This window comes from Dermacentor silvarum, chromosome 3 (genome assembly GCF_013339745.2).
Source record: "Dermacentor silvarum isolate Dsil-2018 chromosome 3, BIME_Dsil_1.4, whole genome shotgun sequence".
In the NCBI taxonomy this organism is placed as follows: Eukaryota; Metazoa; Arthropoda; class Arachnida; order Ixodida; family Ixodidae; genus Dermacentor; species Dermacentor silvarum.
In genome coordinates, this window is record NC_051156.1 from 204,890,899 (window position 1) to 204,909,560 (window position 18,662).

Genomic DNA, 18,662 nt, shown 5'->3' on the forward strand with positions numbered 1-18,662 from the left:
AACATAATACAAAGAAAGAAAGCAGAAGAAAAAGTTCCACAAACATGCAAAATTTGGGAATCGAACCCACGACCTCTCGGTCCGCGGCGATAGATCGCCGAGCGTTTAACCCATTGCGCCACAAACACATTTGCAGAGAGCTACGCAGACGCGCCTTATATATCTAACACTCCTCCGTGTACCCGCGCTCTTGCTCGGGGCGGTGCCGCCGCCTACGAGCAGAAAAGAGAAGTACTGCATTATGACACTAACGCTATAGTGCCTAGAATATACTTACTAGTGTGCCGACCGCGGGCTTTCCGGTGGCACGGAGAATGATGCCTTCCGCCGGCGGCCACCAGACGGCGATAGCCGTACGGACCGTGCTATGCCGAGCGGCGTCTCTAGCCAACGCGCGCGTGTGCGACAGACGCCAATGGGCTGTCCCAGCCCGTTTCGTTCTGCGGAGCGTTGGTTGAGGTGCAAAGCGTAATCGAAAGAATATGATTTCGTTGCACTTACAAACGATCGTATGCACAGTTATCATTATAACGCTACACGATACGGGGTGTTTCTGTGAGAAATACCAATAAATAAATACGTGGTCTCCGAAGAAGTGTAACTTTTTTCTACAGTAAACTATTATATGCGAGACATGTCCACGAATGCTAAATTCGCACCAAGTTGTATCTAATTACCATAAATTAAATTAATTACCATAAATGACGGTATTTAAGCAGGGCACATTTTTATGGGCGACATGCCGTCGACTAATTTTGAAGGAGCGCTCAATGTAGCAATTACTAAAGTGTTTCTCACAAGCGACAGCTGCCAGAGTTATAGCCTTCGATCAGCCCTCTTATATTCTTCTCCCACTCGGCAAAACGTTCTGGCCAGTCAACAGGCGCGCTGAATAATCGGTATCCAGTTCTACAATATGGGACAAAACAGGGGCTGTCTTTACGCCTCGTTTTCTGCGACGACATCTCGGTTATGTCCGTGAACAGACACAAGTGCGAACCACTCGCACAGAAAAAAGTTGTCGCAGTTTCACCCGAAAGGCGAAGCATCAATTGCGATAGCAACTTAGTAGAGAGCTATACGGAGTAAGGATAGTAGTTTTATCCGCAGTACAAACTTGGACATGCAGCAGCACCGGCAACACACAGCATTGTTGTCGACGCCGTCGGCGTTTTGCCCGCGTTCGCACAAAATGCGTGCGGCGTTGGTGATTGTTGGCGGAACCTCTGATATAAATAGGCACTTGGTGCCGCAGCTAAACGTCGCCTCCCGTCCCTGCCCCACGGCCTTTCGTGCGTCAGAAGAAGGCGCGTTTGCTCTACATATATGGTGATTGTAAAGGAGGAAAGAGACGCCTACTTCTGCAGCCCTTAAGCGAGCACGGCGCAGAACGCGCGTTTGTTCTCCGCCGTGCGTTCACTCCCCGTGAAAGCGCGCGTCCCTCGCGCCCTTTCACTCGCACATACAGCGTTCGGCGGCGCGCGGCGACGATTTCATCTCCATTGACGTCATACGGAACCTCACGGCGACGGCAACGGCAACGGCGACGGCGACGCCGACGGCAGAAATCTGCTTTGGAGTGTCCATATAATTGCTATCGCAATAAAAGAAACCCAGCAATGACATGCGGAGGCACCACATGCTACTTGCTCGAAAGCTACAACGCGCCGCAACCGACTGCGCTTACGAACGCGCATCCGAAGTGCACCCGAAGCGCAAGTGACGCGTGATGCGCCGCGCGGTTAATTAGCACGGTCCCAAACAGTGTCGCCGTCTGGGGGCCTCCGGTGGAAGGCATCACCGGCGGTGCCAGCGTCTCCCATTGGAAACGCCCGGCGGTCGGCACACTAGTAAGTATATTCTAGGCACTATACTAACGCGCACCGACAGTGAACGCTTCGGTGGTCTCAGCACTACGACGCCTCGATGCCAGCATTCGAAAGGACGCTGGCATTTTTACAAAGGCCCCACACAGCCTGTGCCACTTGATTCTTTCTGAAATCCAGTGTCGGGTCTTGGCGAGCTGCGCAATGACAACGATGCCAACTGCACCTACGAGGGGGACAACAACGTGCTTCTGCAGCAAACAAGCAACGTGCTGCTGTCGCTGGTGCAAGGGCGCAAGACGGGCCAGCCCCTGCCAGCCTCCATGGCAACCATTCAATTTCTCAATGACATGGAGGCCATCCTGCAGGGCACCCTGGCAGCGACCACTGTTCGCGAGATGACCGACATTAATGGTCAGTTAACGTGGGACATTGAAGGTGAACTATGGCATAGGCATGCTTTGTGGAGGAATTAAGGAACCTTATCAGAGCTAACAAGACACCCGACAGCAAACAGATGTGTATCTTCCTTAGTTAACAAAGGAGGAAGCCAGGGCTATTGGCTTATGTGCCTGATAGAGGCCTCGGCACCCCTATGCAGTTTGACATTATAGATCGCAAAACATCACACGGTAAATTTGTTGGACACACAGAAATTGCATGTGCACTCCAAGTGTTACATAAAAGCAGCTAACTAGCAGAATGTAGCACGATAAACATGCTGTGATACTACAGAAAACAGAAGTTAGAAGCAGTTTAATCTTGCTCACTTTTCATTGTGAATGTGTTCCAAAACGCACCAGGATGGATACTCTCCGACACCTTATTATCTGTTGCAATTTCTTCGAAGTTTATTATTTGCTTAGTAAAAGTTAGAGGGATTTGTAGTCTTTATGATTGAATAGAATATATGCCATTAGAAACAGTGTTGCTTTGAGTATAAATTTTTCGCTTATTGAGTGTAACTGAGATTCTAGCAATTGAGATAAAAACGAGGAAGAAACTGAATTATGCATGTGATGTGTAAAGCTGATAACCGGTGATATTAAAGTAACAGAATGGATGCCAAGGGAAGGGAAATGTGGTCAAGGGCAGGTGAGACTTAAATCATGTGATCAGAGTGAGAAATTTTCAGGCATTTGTTTTAAAAAATTTACTGTTGTTATCCCCCCCCCCCCCCCCCATGTATTGTCCGATTCTGGACCCTTAGGGTAAATAAATAAATGAAAAATAAAATAACCTTGACTCAGCAGGTGCAAGACAGGTAATTGTAGATACTGTATTAGGGTTTATGGATTTTTTGAAACAAACATCACGCTTTAAAATTTTTAGCAACAAAGCAATGCTTTGAAATTTTGCGCATTTGTTTCGTGGGGGTTGCAGTTATAAACTGCTTCAACGTGTTCTCTGGCGTCATGACGTCTTGGGCGTTTTCGGGATTGCTCATTTTGTACGCAGTGATCTTGGCGGCATATAAGTGGCTGGTCTGCTACCTGCTGAAGGTTAGCGACGAGAAGTACACCACACTGGTGTCTCAGGGAGAGGACCAGTTTTCAGCCAAGAACAACACACAAGCCTTCTGCCTCCGTGAACTGGCCCTGGCTTACATTGAGGTACCGCACAGTGCATTGATGGTCTGCATAAGAGATGTACCAGATAAAAATAGTAGAAATTAATTATTTAATGCCTTCCCTTTATACAAATTTGCAAGCGGTGATATGGTCCACTCTTGAAAAGCAATGAAAGCATTGAAAATACTGAAAATACAGTAGAACGTTGTTCATACGATCCCATTTCGTACGATATCTTGGTGCCAGCATTCGTGATCGAGAACAGAAAAAATGACCCAATACGGTTGCGTTTCCTGTTTACTGGATATGTTCCCAGAAAACATGATCTTTCAGCACCAACATTCAGTACCTCGCCAAACTGCGATTGTATGATACGTTTTCTGGCTTCTACATCCCATGTGAACGAGAAACTGCATGAGGCACGCACGATCAAGACCAGTAGGCGCCCGCCACAGCCGCTTCCCCGCTATGCTCGTCTGCCTGTGTCACATGAAAATGCCGGCATGCACTCAGTTTTCTCCTCCGATGCCAACAAATCTCCTCGCAGGTTGTCACATGTCGCATTCACAGCTTTCGTCGCCAACCTTATTGTGATCAACATCTTCACCTATCTGTTTTACAGCTTGTGTGGCGTAGAGCCGTTGAGAGCATACTGAGCACTTTAAATGGGTGATGACTCAAACGCGCTGCCGTTCCCTGCTGCAGGTGGCACTAAGTGACCGTCATGTTTTGCTCTAGTGGCATTTTATTCCAGCATTCACCCCCAGCTCAGATTTCATTTTGGCTTCCTATCGCCACTTTAAAACACGAAGTGATACTGTACTTTAAAACACTAAGTGATAGGAAAAAGACAAAAGCCTATCTCGGGCCTCTCAAGCCCCACCAAGTGGGCACATCAAAATGCTCCACCCAAAGAAATTGCCGACCCAGGCCCAATTCGGGGAGTGCAAACATAAGCTTGCTTAAGCCGCAAGAATGATAACACACGCCTCTGGCTGTTCAGGACCCCCCAGCTTGGCATGGTGTGGCGGCGTCTCACGTTGCAACTATATTTAGGCAATGCTTCGTATTACATAGGCAGTTGAATCTGCTAAATTTTTTGTTACTTTTGATTGGACATTTTCCCAGTTGGCATGTTGTCTTTCACATTCTTTTTTTTTTCCCACAACGTGTGAATGAGGTTCTACTGTAATTAAACCTGTGAAGGTAGCAAACATGTCTGTTTTCATCATCATTAGTTAATCTTCCTTAGCTCTAAATAAATGTTGCCTATAGGATTTTAGGGGTTACTTCTCCAAGTGATTTCGCAGTTTTATGTGCTTCATTCTTGAATTCGGTGCCACTTATGTGCAAAAAAAGCATCACTGTTGATTGCAATATCTGTCTGTGTGAAACATCTTGGTACATTTCTGTGAAGCTTCTAATGGTTATGTTGTTTTTTTGACAGGCAGTCGGTTTTTCAGGATTAGAAATGTACTTGAGCATTGTGTTCTCATGGAAAGCTGCAAAGCTAATTGATACACCCTGCTTACAAAATGTCTAGTAACATGAAATATTGGTGCCTTGTTGCTTTTATGATCAGTGTAGACAGCCAAGAGGAAGTTATCACTGTCGATCAGATTGAGCCATAACCATTGACCTGTGTCATGGTCAGTTATTCCGCTCCAGCCCCTCGGCATTCTTGGCCACCTGGATGCCACTCTGGCATCTTGGTTGCTACAGTCTGTCAGGTAGAGCATTCTTGCTGCCTAAGCTTTATTGCCACTATGGCATTACTCATGACCCAGCTGTTGCTTTGGGATGCTAACCCTCACTGTAGCATGCTAATCTGACGCAGCATGCGAGGCATGACCAGGCAAATATTTCCAGCACCCATTAAAGAATGAGTTTCTCTGATCCTCACTAATCAGTAAACATAACTAACAGCACAGACTGTATCGATTGTCATGCCATACCTTTGCCAGTCATATATGCTTAGGCATGCATCAGTGTTTATTACAAAGTGCAGAAAAGTTGAATGAATTCATTTCACTCAAACTAAAATGGAACTAGCCAAAAATTGCAGGTGATAGTTGTGACTTGACCTTTGAATTGCTATGGAATGATGTTTTCTGTCTTCTCAACTCTGCATACTGTTTTTCTCCAGCACACCATTGTGGAAAAGTTCCAGAATTTTATTGCTGATGTGAAGGATCCTCAACTGTCTGTTGTGCTGCAGCGAATTAACTCCCTTTTTGCGCTTTGGAGCCTGGAAAAGCGCATAGGGGACCTCTATGGGGGTGAGCTTCAATTTATTGCGCTATTGTAACGCAGTTGACTTCCATTAATTTGACCTTGGCCGGACTGATGTAATGGATCGAATCATTCAGTGGGTTGAATTAAACCAAAAGGCAGAAAAATCATCCGAACATACCGCTGCTTCATTTAGCTGTATTTGCCCGAATCCAACGTGCTCCTAAATCTAAGGTATACCCTGTTATGGGCTTTAAGCAGCAAAGAATGTCCACTCAAGTCAACACGCATCCTATATATAACAAGGAAAGTGTAGCACTCCTTCGATTTTGTCAATAGAAAAATGCATAAATCCTGCAGTTCATCAGCGCAGAATAGAATTCATTTTCATGTAATGCTCATCATCACCACTCACAGACGGCTATTTATTGTTGTGGGCCTCAACATGTCCTCCATGCAGTCCATTGCATTTGATATTCTGCATATTTTTAATGACCCCACAGCCAATCTATGTGAACTTATGATGCCATTTGCAATGCTGCTGGCAGGCCATTGCCAAAGTCACAAACTTGACTTCTGTTTTGTATCCGATTGTGCACATCAGAATCCTTTGTAAGTGCTAATTATTCATTGTGAACTGTCAGATTCACTTGAAGATCTGTCAAGGGCAGGCTGGAAATTGACGTTTTCAGTGAGGGGTAGCACATCTTGATGCAATCACTGTTCCTTAGCACCATTAAGACAAACACTGCAGGGTCACCATAGGGGTCACGTGAGTGCATGCTTACCACTCAATTTGGAATTATCCAGCTAAGGCCAATTTTGTAATATAAATAATGAGAAAGTCATGGCCCATAGATATGAATGAAGCGCCGGCTGGGTGTTTGGTCAAGATTGAAGCAATTGAAGAATTAAATTAAGCAGAGTCCAGCTAACAGAAGTGTACTGTATTTCTACAGGAGTCCAGCTAACAGAAGTGTACTGTATTTCTACAGGAGTCCAGCTAACAGAAGTGTACTGTATTTCTACAGGGTGTTCCAAGTATCATGCACCAAGATTTAAAAATATGCTAATGCCACGTAGCTGGACAGAACTAAGGCAATGTTGTTTGCCGTCGCTTGGAGATACTTAGATAATTTTTTGCATTCTGTCTAATTACAGAATCAGTCTTAATTAATTAATCAACTTCTCAAATATTATAAATAAATGAAAAGTGTGAAGGAGAAAATCGTAGAGCAACATGAAAAACTCCCGATACAGCTTTTATTGCTTCAATGCGTGCTATATAAAAGTTTTTCCGAGCGTGAAAGAAGCCCATCAATACACACAAAATTGCCATGCGACTGGCCGCTCGAGGCACTTTGTGTGTTTTTATTGACACTGTAAGAAACCAACTGAAATTGACCCAGGGCTATGGAAACTTGTGTGCATTTCGCTTGTCTGTTTGTGCGTGTTTCTTGTGGTGCCATCTTCATTTGCGCTTTTAACTTATTAGACTATGGAATACCAACTAGCCCGAACAGCCACCCTTCTAAGATATGGAAACACTTAAATATATTCAGTGCAATTCATTCTCGATACTGAAGTGTTTTCGGACACTTCACTATATCTGAGCTTAGTACTCCTATGCATTCACTATTGTATTCAATGCATGTTCTATTATTGCACCAGCTGTACTTTGCCGACTCCACTCTGTAGACGCCACCATTGTATCCTCAAGGCTGACCATGCCGCGACACGTTGTGGCCGCTGCTGCACAAGCACCATTGTAGAACTCCCCTGTTGCAAAAAGGAGCTAGAGGCCTCACAAGAGGCCTTTCCAAGGTAGACGAGAACAAGGGGAAGGGGTTTTGAGACACGGAAAGGAAACGAGAAGGGTTGACAATCAGTGCGGCGAAGACAACTGTTCACTGTAAATTAAGTGTATCTCATGATTTGTCACTCGTAAAGATTTGAACAAATGTATCATTACATTTCTGTATGCTTTTGCGTCATCTTAAGATGCCCAGCTAGCCATTTTTTCTGCGTCTTATTGTATTTGCTGCACTCCTCCTTTCTTTGGCATCTTTTGCATTCTGTTGGACTTCATCCCACCTAAATTCTCTGTTCCAGGTGGATATTGCGCAGGAGAAGCTGCCAAGAATTTGATGCGTGAAGGCATTCTGCAGCTATGCCGTGAGCTCAAAGATGATGCTGTCACGCTGGCAGATGTCATTGCTCCACCCGATGTCGCCCTCAATTCTGTTCTCGGCTGCTCAGATGGACAGGTCAGCTTCAAATGCATTATCAGGCCTTTTCAAGCGTATTGCGAGATATTTTCTTGTTTCCTTTTTCAAAAATTTTGCTCCCTGACATTGGCCCTTGTCGCCGACCGATTATTCGAGCACCGATAATTCATGCATGCTTGATTATTCGGACAGCTCTGCGGCATCACCACTAGCCCCATAGACGTAATGTACAAGGACGACCAAAATTTCGGACACCTTACAGCGTGCCATGTGATAATTCGGAGTTTGACTGTATGACCATGTGCTAATTTGGCCACCAAGTCGCAAAGAAATAGCAATATTTTCGTTTTGATACACGCTTTCAGCATGGTTGTCGGCTATTTCACCGGTGTTTGAAACCGAAACTAGCGAAGCCTAGTCGATCTAGTAGTTGCTGATGAAGGTTCGGTGCATGCAATGACTGTGCAGTTGAACCCGTTTATAACGAACTCGATAGTTCTGCGAAAAGTGGTTGTTATACCTGTAGTTCGTTATATATGGACTCGTCCTTAAGAATGTTAAAAAGTTAACCGCAATGAAGCTGGAATCAGCAGTTATAATTCGGGAGCACTTTGGTCTGAGAACCATATTTTTAGTGTCATTGTTGTTCCTGGTGCATTCCCGCACCGAGCTGCAAACTTTTGTTTGAAACGTCCATCTAAAGTATGAAATGTGGCTTTGTAGCGCTTTCAAAATGCCTACCGGTTCCGATCACCTGTCATTTCGAAACTGCAAGCGCAGCCGCTATTTTTGATTCGAGAGTTTGTGATATATTTTACTGCCACCGGGACACGACTGTATTCTGCACACGAGAGCAAAGCGTTCTAGTTGGCCAGAAGTGTAAACTTCGAAAACTACTGCGGCATGCCGGCATTCTGCGAAGGTCGCGGACATCATGGTCTCCGCATTTCGACTGCGCATCAGCCACACAAGAGCCATAAAATTGTGTTATCTATGTTGCTTCGAACGCTAAAACATCACTGCAAACCATTATCAGCGATCGGCAACGTGTAAAAGAAGCAGCGCCAAACCGTGATCTCCTGATAATAGTGTAGTAACCGCCGAACCTTTGCAACATTGTGTGGTGGCAACGTGTGGTGCAGAATTCTCACCGACTCGGGCCGTGTCGACAGGAACGGTTGAGTGGCCATTGTTCCCATGGTGGGAAGACATAGATGGACGTTCCAAATCGTTGCAACATGCGTAATGCACATGGTGCCGCATGGACAATTGCGCATAAACGAGAGTGACATGGCATGGCATCCGATATTGCACAGGTGCACGTGCTATCGCACGCCCCGCATCATGCTGTTTATGCTGTACGCAGCACGCGTGCCTTGAAAACGCGTGACTTTCTTCGCGGCTTGCGAAATCTGTGTTAGGCAGTCGCTCGCTCATCTTAAAGGTTGGACTGGAGCGGTTGGACCAGAGTAGGGTGCGCACTGCCGTGTGCCCAGTTTGGTCGTGCTTCTGTGCTTTGGCACTTCGCATGTGCCCTCTTTTTACCCTGACTGAGTTCGAAGCATTCATTGTAGCAGTATGGCGACTTAAAAAACATTCGTTATAGCTGGAAGCAGTTTCCATAGGGAGGGTCAGAAAATCATAAATGCACTAAAATGTGGTTGTTATAACCAATACAGTCAAACCCACTTATAATGATACCGGTTTTAACAATATATTGGTTATAACAATGGAAATCTGCTGCACTGTCAACTTTTGTATGTTTTCTATGGTGAAATAACCTGCTTACTACAATGCCCCCATGCCGGATTATCAGTTATAACGATGAAGTTTGGCCACTGGGTGTCCCTGGCGAAAGTAACGGAACGCTAAATTCTTGAAGAGAAAAGAAATTTGAGCCACCGCACCTCGCTGTGCTAGCCTTCTACTACTAAGTTGTTCGTTATGAGAAAAGGAAAGGTTGGCGCTATCTTCTGCAGTCCTTGAGAGGGCACGACTCAGCACCAAATCCAGCCTATTCCAGTCTACTCTTACTAACGGGAACACCAAATTAGTATGCCAGCACTGATTACAGCTCAGTTCTATATGAAGGGCTGCAAAATATATTTTTTTATCAATAGAACATATGTTGAGTAGAGAATGAAGCGCCTTTTTCTTTCTGAAGCTGAATATTTTTATTTTCAGTTTTATAGTGGACCTCTAGAGGGTTTTATGGCAGTCTTTTATTGCATAGAAAGTATTCCTTTCCAGTTTTCCTCCAACATACAAAAGGGTTTTCCTAACTTTGTGGGCGGGTGGGTATTGCGTTGCGGGTTATCGTCAGCTCATGAAGGTCAATCTGTCAATCTGCGCAACCTGCGAAAGCGTGGACCGCACATCACATGACTCGATTACTGCTTGGCATGGAGCCATCGCTGGCGCCGTGCAGGTCAACTGTGGTTGTGCCGACAGTAAAGAGCAGGGGCCTCTTCATTGTCAGGTTCAACATCATTTGCCACCTGTCAAATGTTCTGCGATCTGGAGGGCCAAAGCAATTTCGTGCGAGACACCCCTCCGCCCTCCCTCCCTCCCTCCTTCCCCCTTTACTCCGTGTCCATCTGCCGTCCGGGCAGATGACTAGGCAGGCAGCGCACTAGTCACATGACACTTTTGGGCCCGCCATGTAAATCTAAATCTAGTCTTGTGAGGGGCTACTTGAAGCTGCAAAAATAAGAACGATGTGTGTCTATGAACGGCATCGGGAACGAGAGGCCACCGTATGATGTGTTGCAAAGATGACGGCAGTGAATAATATTGGTGCCATCCTGCACACTTGCTTTCATTGGCAAGGCAGTTTGTCGGCTTTCCGAGTATCATGCGGCTGCTGCGAATAAAGTTGCATCGATTCGGCACCAAACTGTAACTTTAGTCGCCGATACTTGGCAAAGCTACGCCGTTAGGCCTGATTGACGGCAGTTGAAACGGCGTTAGAGTTCGCGGGTATGCCCACCAAGTTCGTCTGTGCCCCTAAACTCGTGTATGGACAGAAAGCTCTGAACTGCGTGAATATGTGTGTGAACACTAGTATCTGATATAATCTGTGTGCCTTCCGGCAGCTAATCGGCCTGATCTTCACATATGCTTTGTGAAATATGTGCTGTCTTTTTCGCCATTCCCTCTGTCCGCATGTGTTATCATTTCAATCGTTCCTGCCAAATGGTGAACCTTGTACTGACTGAGACCACTCATCATTAAAACGCTGCCTGCGTTAAAGCACCGGCCACTCACGATGTTTCGCCAAATATATGAATATTAAAAAGATAGAACAGTAGATATTTGATTGGTGACTCGGATCATTCAAACGTTCACTGTTTGTTTCGATTCGGCGATATTCGAGTATTTGCGCACCCTTATATTGAAAAGCACTGAAAGAAAGGAGGTCGTTCTCACCCGGCCCACTTCTTGAAAACAGTAGTCACTTGTATCCGAAAAGGCGGAGTCATATACAGTTAAACCTGCTTATAACGAACCTCCATATAACGAATTTCTGGATATAACGAAGTTTTTGTATTCCCCGCCGTGACTCCATAGAAGCACATGTATTTGAGACCTCTACGTAATAATGAATTTTCCCCGCCGACAACCTAGAGATTTCGCCCCAAATTTTGTCATTTTTGCACGAGCAGCAACTGGAAGCACCTTGTCCACTGCGACGGAATGCGAAGCGGCGGCGGCGCGCTTGGCACGCTCGAATTCATGGGGACTGCGAGGCGAGAGCGAGTGCACGTGTGCGTGCGTGCGAGCGTGCGCAAAGCGGGCCTGCATCCCTCAACCCGGCGATCTTGCCGCCGTGGGCTTGACCTTTCCCCCTCCCTTCATTCAAACTTGATCCTGCCGCTTGCTGCAGCTGGCCTAGCCCACCAAAAAAAATGTTTTTTTTTTCAACGCGCTGGCAGCGCCACTCTTTGGTTACTGTGCAAGTCTCGGCGCTTCACTAACCTGACACTAGGCGCGCTTCTGCCCCCCCCCTCCGTTCTCCCACACGCGCGCGAGATTGAGTTGGCTGACCCCCGCAAGCTTTCACTCGCACACACAGCGTACGGCGCACGGCGACTATATGTTCCCGCCTTTGCACTTTACACGGAACCTCTAAGCGACGTCCACGGTGACGGCACAAATGCGCTTCGCAATAAAATGTGCTTCTGCGCGGTTACTACTCTGATGGCGACAGCGAGTTCACACCCCCTACCGACAGCTTCTCCGCGTTACCGGGAACTTATCTCGAAGGCCATGCTTTTGTGCGCGGCAATTGGCAACAGCTGTACAAGCAGGAAATAAGTCATGTTGGCCATGTTGTAAGTTCACTATCGCTGGCGACTGTCGTCTGGGTGTCGCAACTTGTGAATCAGACGTCTGCGCACATGAGATTTTGCCGATTTTATGTCTGTGCGTGTAGAACAAGAAAAATAGTACGCATAACCGTTTGGTGGGCAATGAGCGACTACGGCTTCAGCGGTCAGCCAATGCGGTTCAATGGGGGCTGGGTGGGAGAATCTTTGCGACTACGTTTAAACCGCAATTACGCATTAAGCGGGTATGTGTTAACGAGGTTTGACTGTACTCTCCTTACTTCGTATAGCTGTATGCTAATTTGCTGTCGCAATCGATGTTTCGCCTTTCGGGCGAAACTGGGGCTTTTTTGTTCATTGCAACTTTAGCCTATTGGGAGTAAATCTTGAGTGATAGTACATACTGGTAAGCGTTTCTTTTTCAAATTTTCGGGCCGAATCTGCATATAATGAAATCCTCTTTATAACAAAGTTTTTCGGGAATCTGTCAATTTCGTGATATCCAGGTTTAACTGTATTTGGTGTGAGTGAAGTTCACAGCTTGTAATTGCAGAGTGCTTAAGTACTGAGAAGAATGAATAAGACACAGTCTCAAAGCAGTTTCAGCTCAGAAACTTATTCTGTATGGTGCTCCAGTAGGAAAGGGATCAACAAGCTTGCATTCAACACCTGTTATTTTGTTTCATTCATTTCATGAGAAGTTTCAGGAGGCAGATTCTTCATCACGATAACTGTTAGAGGCAGCAGAAAGTGAGGTTCAAACTTGCATGTCTGCAGGAATCGTTATTTGAACACGAACTGTGGGTTCCCTTTTATATTGGTTTGCAGGGTACCATTGTGGATAAATGAAGCAAGAACATGAAGTTATAAAGTAGAACACCACTTACAAGTAACTTGAGAGCACAATACCATGGCTCTTGAGTTACTGTTCACCCAGTTGCCACAGGTTGCGTAGAAGCTAGTCATGCCACTATCATGTGGTGTGATGAAAGCAGAAGCTTAGCTTTATTTAGCCCTAACTTCTTCCTGTCATATCGTACCTCAGATATTACCTCTGTCTGGTTTCACTTTTGAGCAAGTCCTTGCCACTAAGAAAACTCAATTTATTTTGTTGCTTCCAGGTGTACAAAAAGCTGTTCCAGTCATTCGTTCTTTCTCCTGGAGGCACGCAGCGGGCACCTTGGTGGAAGGAGTTCCTTGACAAACCTGTCATGGGCTCCCTCATGGCGAAGCTCTGAGGTCGTATATTGCCAGGGGCGCAACATTTTATGATATAACGTCTGTGAATGCATTGGTATGTCAGGTCAGCATCACCAGATTGTGCTCACATGCACACACTGCATATTTGGTGAACGAGAAAGAAGTGTCACTGAATGGCAGGTTTCCCACAGTACTAGTTGACCTGGTACGCACCAAGGTAAGAGAGTGAGTGAGTGTTGGCAGATTGTGTCTTACACCATTCATTTTAAGCAAGAATTTTTTTATTGATCAGCTCTTAGTTGACTTGCAGTGAATGTTATGGCAATAAGTTGCTTTGTAATTTTAATACAGTGTTCAGATATGTTGTAACAAGCATCAGGGGTAGTGCTGCTAAGCACGAGGTCACAGGATCAAATCCCGGCCATGGAGGCTGTATTTCCATCGAGGTGGAATGTAAAAACGCCTGTGTCCCATGCATTTAGGGCACGTTAAAGATCCCCTGGCAGTCAAAATTAATCCGGAGTCCTCCATTCCGGTGTGCTTCATAATCAAATCGTGGTTTTGGCACTTAAAACCCCAGAATTCAATTCAAATTCAACAAGCATCCACTGCATCGGCTCAGCAACTGTATTCTGCTGCCAAGCACTGTGTTGAGTTTTCTACTCCCAGGTGCCATGACCACATTCCGATGAGTGGTATGCAGTAACATTCGTGCATTGATATTTAGGTATCCAGCATAGACTGCTTATAACGTAAGTCCCCAGAGCCACAAGTTTCCACACTATTAGCAAAACAATTTTCAAAAGCTGTGCACGTGCAAAACATGTAGACCAAGCAGCCAGTGCATCCAAGCAACAGCGAGCGTGCGTGGAGACCGTCGAAGGTGAGGGAGTTGAGAGAGAGGGCGAGGGGAGCGGAGTTGCGAGGGAGAGCGGGTCGTCGATGACTGAAGTCATTGCCGCTGATCATAATCATGTTGGTGTGCTCCCTTCCGTTGCGGCATAGCTGCATTCAAAAGACAAGGAGAATGAGGTACTGTGTGTCGCCTTCGCGTCCTTGTATTCAGGGTCCGTCTTGTACAGAATCGGATAAGGCGCACTGTATCCAAAAGCCTTTCCATTGGGATGTCTCGGTTTAAGCTCGTCATTGTAAAACAACAATTGCAAACCATGACAATCAAAACAAGCCAGAACGAGACCAAACCAAGCTAACCAAAACAAGTGCAAGCGAGAGCTGACTCGAGCAGATGATAGTGCGAAACAAGTGGTCCGGCTGAACCAGGTGCGAGTTTGAATAGAGCGGTCGGGCGGCTTCGCATGACACTGGTTTCCTGCACTTACGTCACTGAAGGGGCTGCTCTCATTGGTCTTCTCCGCTCACGGCTCGCTTGCCGCCGTGGCAAGCCGTGAAAATTGGCCCAGGACCAATCCCTCCCGCAGTGCACGTTTTTCCACTAGTGTGGTTGGGGCATTAAAGTGCGACGCAGAAACGACGACCTTGCCATTTGAGAGAGGGTGAAATTTCTGCCACTTTTTTTTTTTTTTTTGTCGTTGCAAGTGATGTTCAGGGGCCTCTCCTAAACTTTTCCTTTATGGCGGAGTCGGAGCAATGCTGGTCGGAGGAGCCGCCACGTGATTTGGCGCGCTGCTGAGAGCATTGTTGGAGCATGGTATGTCCGAATTAACCATCGCAAATGCTTGTGCGTTAGAATTACCGGGCGTTTTCGCCCATTGGAATACACATAACTTTGACTCCGGGACCACAGCGTCAGTTCGATTAAACCGGAAGTACGAATTAAGCGTGCTTGAATTAACGAGATTCGACTGTATGTACGCATACTGGTAGGGATGGCAAAAGCTCACATGTGGACAACGTTTCGAATTGATGAATTTTCAGAACACAGTTCAATCTGACAGCGTTGCGGAGTCGAGGTCACACACGCTATATCTGCACTTCGAGAGAACACACATCGCGACAAAACGCACTTGCGGCATTGACGGATTCTTCCATGGAGCTAGATTTGTAAAAGACAACAAATTGATTTTACCTTCGAAATTCGTTTTTTTTCGGCCTGCCCAATAATTCAGGCATTTTTGCGACCCCGTCCGTTTTCTGAAAATTATCACTCGACAACTGTATTTACTTTCTGCACACAAAGTGAAGAGCCAAAAAGCCACAGTAGGCATGCGTTCATTGTGGAACGTGCTCACACTTTGGTATTCGCTGTTTGTGACAGTCTTAGAATTCATTGTTTGTAAGGGGCATTGCAAAGACCTTGTGCCTTACTTAGTCATTACCTGTGCTTGTTGGTAAATTGTACGAATTTGTAAATGTAAACAGCCCATCCATGCATCTTGCCTCGCTGGGAACTGCTAATAAAGTTGGACTTACTGGTGGGCTAAGTAGTTGTAATCGTTTAACAAGATGATGTCAATTGTCCTACTGAGGTCATTATTGGGTTATCATTATCGTTATTTTCACAACAGATGTTCTTTCACCGTTGTGATAATTGCTTGGGAAAAATGTCTGGCAATGGCTGTTGTACCGACTGTTTCAGGGAAGAAATCAATGGCACTTGGTCATATCACACTACAGTACATTGGAGCTTGGTTTGCGACAAGTTTGTGTGAAATATGTATGTGTTCTTATATGCACAATTATACAGGTTGTTTCAGTGAACACTTTCAAAAATTTCAAAAAATTGCCTGTGGCAGATAGCACAATTCTAATCCATGAGCTGGTCTGCTTGAAGAGGTCGACATTACTTGGAAAAAAGATTGAAATGCATAGTATACTAATTTAAAAAGTTCACTAATTAAGCTTTGAACTAATCACCTTATGGCACATATTGAAAACAAATTCTGTCGGGCGAGACTGCAGGGTATATGCACTTAAAAGGAATTCTGCGGATGACACCATTTATGAGATATGTTCCGTCAAAGTTGCGGTAAAAATGCACTGTCGTTCCACTTACTTTCTTAACAAAACATTTTTTCATGCATTGAAGCACAGAAGTAACTGGAACACCGATGCAATTCTCCACAAAGTCCAGGAATTATTATCTCCAAACAAGGTGTCATCCTGAGAATTCGTTTCAAGTGGATCTGCCTTGCAAACTCCTCGGCTTGGATTTGTAAATTGCAATATGTGCCGTAAGGTAATTAGTTAAGAACTTAATTAGTTAATTTTTGTTGATTAGTCGATTACGCATTGCAATTTTTTTGCAAGCTCTTTGAGTAGACCAGCTCATGGACTAGAATTGTGCTATCTGCCAGAGGCAACCTTTAAAAAATTCTGAAAGTGCTTGCTGAAATGCCCAGTACATTCAATATAATTGAGTCAACAAGTCAAGGCTGTAGCTGTAGACAACAGTGCTAGTTCATCTTTTTTATTGCGTTGAGTTTTTTGCTATTTAATGCTTTATGAATTTATCTCTCAGTTCAGGTGTGCAGTCTTAGATTTTTTTTTTTTTTAATGGAAAAAAGTGTTTCTGCATAAGACGTTTGGCCAGTGCTGTCACTGTCGTATGTATGCATCCTAGAATGTGTCTCGAGAGTATGAGAAGGGGTTATGCTTTCGAATCACATGCTAAAAGAGGATTCTTTTATGGCCACAGCATACCAACTTGCCATTTTATGGCATGTTGGTAAGTGATGACTGGTGGCAATGTTCTGCACGAACAAATTTTAACATGCCTCTAAATGTGAGACAGCCTTAGCACTTAGATGATATCTTGTGTCTCAGATGAGATTTGTATCTCCTGAGTGATGCATAAATTTTGCGGGCTGTATACATAGCAACCTCTTCAAAGAAATTGGGCAGCAAGCAGACATATTTCTGATGTCTTTTTGATGTAGTGTCGCCTCGCAGTGGCATATTCTTTTCACACCACATGGCAAGAAAGCTGTTATCATTGCTAAAATAAATAACACAGCGTAGTATTTTATCTGCTTATCTACACAGAATGCATTGTGGCCAATACTACGGTGCGGCCATCACACTGCATTAAATGGATATGCAGATGTTAGGCAACACCACACTGAAAACATATTGGAAACATTATGAAAACATGTTTCATGTGATCACCTCTTTAGGCAACACAGCTGTCCTTTTACTGTCATATTTGTGCGGCTGTCTCTTTTTGGGTATGCACTATTTTAGATTGGGGCAGTGTGCTCAGTGTCTTATCTTTCACTCAGTTATCTGTGATGTTCCTTCTTTTTAAACTCGGCTGAATGTGTTACACTGTACCATTTTTATACAACTCTTGTCAAACTTATCGTGTATACAGCATTTTACATATTGCTCGTAATGACTTCTTTCTGCTGCCTGTGCCACGAGGAATTTGAGTAGAGGTACTGAGGATTTGTAAATGGCTCGACTGTCTGGTGATTTTAACAGACACAGGGTAAAAAGAAATGAAGAGAATTCATATTTAGGATATATATAATCAATATATATAGCACACATACAGGACATACAAAACAAAAGGTACCTTTTGGAGTGTGTCACTAGGCCAGGTTTCCATCTGCACCTGCTCTATTACTGTTTCAAGACTTCTTGAGTTATTGTTGCACATGATGTTTGTTTGTGAACTGTTATCAGCCGTGAGAAACAATAAATGGTGACCGGGACAACTTACTGTTTGGCTTTCAAAACTGGTGGCTTTTGACATAAACACCTGTTTGGTGCTAAAATTACCATGCTTAATGAAAACGCCTGTGTCCAGCACATTGGGGGCACGTTAAAGGTCCCCTTGTGGTCAAAATTAATCCGGAGTCCCCCACTACAGCATGCCTCATAATCAAATCATGGTTTTGGCGCATAAAACCCCAGAATTCAACCATGCTTAATAAGGCAAGTGTCTCCCTTGTTCTTCTTGCTTGTGTGACTCTGCATTCTGCATATTAACAGCTGTAATTGTGTAGTAATTACTAGCAATTTTTAATATAAACAGTGCCATTCAATGCGTCATTGGAATTTACATTGTTATACAGGTGTACTAGCCTGTTTAATATTAACGTGAAGCTTTCTTTGATTCTTTCCCCCACTTTTCGCGGATAATTTCATTTCATTTCATTTTATTACCTTCAAGCGCATACGCATTTCATAGGGGAGTGGTACATAATATATAGAGAGAATTAACAAACACAAACAAGACTAACGAAACAAAAGGCAACACAGAAAGCCAAGTACAAGAACAAAAAATAAAGAGCCAAGTACATGTTAAAGTATAAGCAACTGATAAATAACATAAACGGTGATAAGCAACAATGC

The 18,662-nt window shown here is 44.7% G+C and overlaps 1 protein-coding gene across 1 annotated transcript in view; it reads left to right on the plus strand.

The window, feature by feature from the left end:
* The window catches only part of LOC119446528 (peroxisomal acyl-coenzyme A oxidase 3), a 33,064-nt gene extending 15,042 nt beyond the window's left edge, over positions 1–18,022 (plus strand). Inside the window, exons 10-14 of the mRNA XM_037710977.2 lie at positions 2,007–2,240; positions 3,285–3,439; positions 5,544–5,676; positions 7,742–7,896; positions 13,307–18,022. Coding sequence (XP_037566905.1) covers positions 2,007–2,240; positions 3,285–3,439; positions 5,544–5,676; positions 7,742–7,896; positions 13,307–13,423 — 794 coding nt within the window. The 3' untranslated portion in view covers positions 13,424–18,022. The remainder of the gene's footprint in view (positions 1–2,006; positions 2,241–3,284; positions 3,440–5,543; positions 5,677–7,741; positions 7,897–13,306) is intronic.
* The last annotated feature ends 640 nt before the right edge of the window (positions 18,023–18,662 follow it).